At 34.2% G+C, this 2697-nt stretch overlaps 1 protein-coding gene across 1 annotated transcript; it reads left to right on the forward strand.

Annotated features, from left to right (window-relative positions):
• The first annotated feature begins 209 nt into the window (after positions 1-209).
• LOC128636626 (olfactory receptor 11L1-like) lies at positions 210-1127 on the forward strand. The gene has a single exon (XM_053689617.1). It carries the CDS (start codon positions 210-212, stop codon positions 1125-1127), a length of 918 nt encoding a protein of 305 aa, XP_053545592.1.
• Positions 1128-2697: the final 1570 nt, after the last annotated feature.

Here is a 2697-nt window from a genome sequence, read left to right on the forward strand (position 1 = left end):
TCTTGAGACAATATCAGAACTGTGTCTTTTAACTGAGAAAACTGGGAAACAGACAGATCTTAGACGTTTGGGTTAAAATCAATATTTTCAATCAAGAAAAAAATCACAATTTTCCATTTTGTCTTTTATTTTTATATAACAAACTTCTAAGTTTCTATGAAAGATCATTTTTTCTCTTAATTTTGTTTCTATTTTTTTCTGCTTAGAAAATGCCTGAGAATAACCAATCAGATGTCACAGAATTCCTGCTTTTGGGATTTACAAACACTCAGTTTTCTAAATGGTGTATTTTTCTAATTATTCTTCCTCTTTACAATTTAACAGTAGCTTGTAATCTACTGATCATCACCCTTGTCTTAGTAAGTCCTTATCTCAAGTTCCCTATGTATTACTTCCTGAGCAACCTCTGTCTATGTGATGTTATGTTGACCACAAACATTGTCCCAAACATGCTCGTTGTCATATGGAGAAAAGGTAAGACAATATCATTTGGTGTTTGCCTTTTACAGTTTTACATTTACGGTGTTTGTGGAGGTACAGAGTGTCTTCTACTTGGTGTTATGTCTTATGATCGTTATCTCGCTATATGTAACCCATTACGCTATGCCTCTATCATGAATTTCAACCAGTGTCTGAACCTTATTTTCTGGTCTTGGTTTTTGGGATCTATGGCAACGGTAATACCAGTTATTATGATATCCTTTTTAGAATTTGCTGGCACTAATACCATTGATCATTTATTCTGCGATCTTGATCCACTGCTACAGATTTCCTGCTCAGAAACTTACTTTGTTAAGTTGGAAGACCTTATAGCTACTATTCCTGTAATATGCTTTCCTCTCTTCTACATTGTTGTATCTTACATTCATATTTTCATCACTGTCCTCAACATTCCATCCACCAGTGGCCGACAGAAAGTCTTCTCCACGTGCAGCTCGCACTTGACTGTTGTGTGTGCATATTATGGAACAATGATCACTATTTACACAGTTCCATCAAAAACAAAATCAGGAGACACCAACAAATTTCTTTCACTAATCTATACAGTGGTTACCCCCTTGCTGAACCCAGTAATATATGGTTTGAGGAGTAAAGACATACAGAGAGCCCTGAAGAAATTGGCCTAACTTTATTCATGAAAAATTATGCTTCATTTTCTAGTCTGTTAATCAATCACCTGAATAATTCTACACACAACACAAAATTAAATATTTCTCATATTCATCCATGCAAGTCTAAGGAAAAATGAAAGAAAAGAAACTTAAACATATAAAATATTTGAATTTGTGTGAATGTGAATTTTATATTAGAATGTATATATACACAGTGGTAATGTTTTGAGGGAAGTGCCCCCCCCCAAGTGCCACATTATGAAATGTCCCTTTTCTAAGTATATTTTATTTACATATATATATATATATATATATATATATATATATATTATAGTTTATGATATTATATATAATATATAGGTTATAGGTTGCATCAATAATTGTTATACATGTGAACCTGAATATGTTAACATCATTAAGTGCCCATGTGAGCTTGCCTATGAAGGTGAAACAACAAAACATGCTAAGGAATCAGATAAAATACAACAGCAATGTGTGAATTAGATGTTAATGTGCCTGTATTCTATCACTTTGAATTACTGTGTCACAATGAAAACCAGAAGAAATACAGAAAAGATATATAACCTAATAAACAGGGGTCTTTGCATAGAGGACAGGGGCACAGGATGGGGAGCTGACTATAAGAGTTGTATATAAGTGTACCTTGTGCTACAAAACGAAAAGTTTGACAAAGACTGACAGTTTAAAAGTTCCATTTATTGAGTTACAAAACTTAAAAGGAAAACGAAGGCAGTCTCCAAAGAATCAAGGTAGGACAGCAGTCCCTAGATGACAGCTATCATGTTTCGGCTCAACAAGCCTTACTCATAGCTAAGGGTGATAGGAAACCTACAGCCTTTAAAAAGGGAACACCCTGACGTTTAATAGGTTAAGAACAAAAAGGGGGAGTGTCCAATAAGTAACAATATTTAACCCTTGCAAACCTGCAAAAAAGTTTACATCACAAATGCCCTTAGATACAGTGAGTACATTCCTAAGCATAAGAAATAATGTTGTGGAGGACAAATATAAATACAGAGATATTCAAGTATATACAATCAAACTGCAATTATAATAGCGCAAATAAATGAAGAATGAAAATGCATACCAGTACACAAACGTATATGTATATATACGTGTATGTAGATACTTATGAATGCATGAATGCAAAGATATGTAAAGGGGCTTAAGTATACAGCATAATTGCACAACAGTCGAGTTTTAGGAGAGAGACCTCTCAGTGATACGCTTGTATGCATTGTCAGAAATATATATAGTATGAGCATTAAAATATATACATGTATGTGTAGAGAAGGATCAGAGTGAATAAGGATATCACTCCCAATAATTGATCAGATTGTATTATGAGTTAATGCCTAGTGGAGCTCTAGTCTGGAGAGTAAATATCCAGAACATTTCTCTTTTTTTGGAAAAGTTTAGTCCTGTCACCCCATCGTTTCGGGGAGAATACTCTCTCAATTGCTGGCCATCTCAGAGTACGATCTGAGCCTTCATGGATCTGAACAAAATGTTTAACCAAAACAGTCTTTGAACTACCAACACTAATGGTAGATAGATGTTCGCA

This window comes from Bombina bombina, chromosome 7, assembly GCF_027579735.1.
Source record: "Bombina bombina isolate aBomBom1 chromosome 7, aBomBom1.pri, whole genome shotgun sequence".
Classification (NCBI taxonomy): Eukaryota; Metazoa; Chordata; class Amphibia; order Anura; family Bombinatoridae; genus Bombina; species Bombina bombina.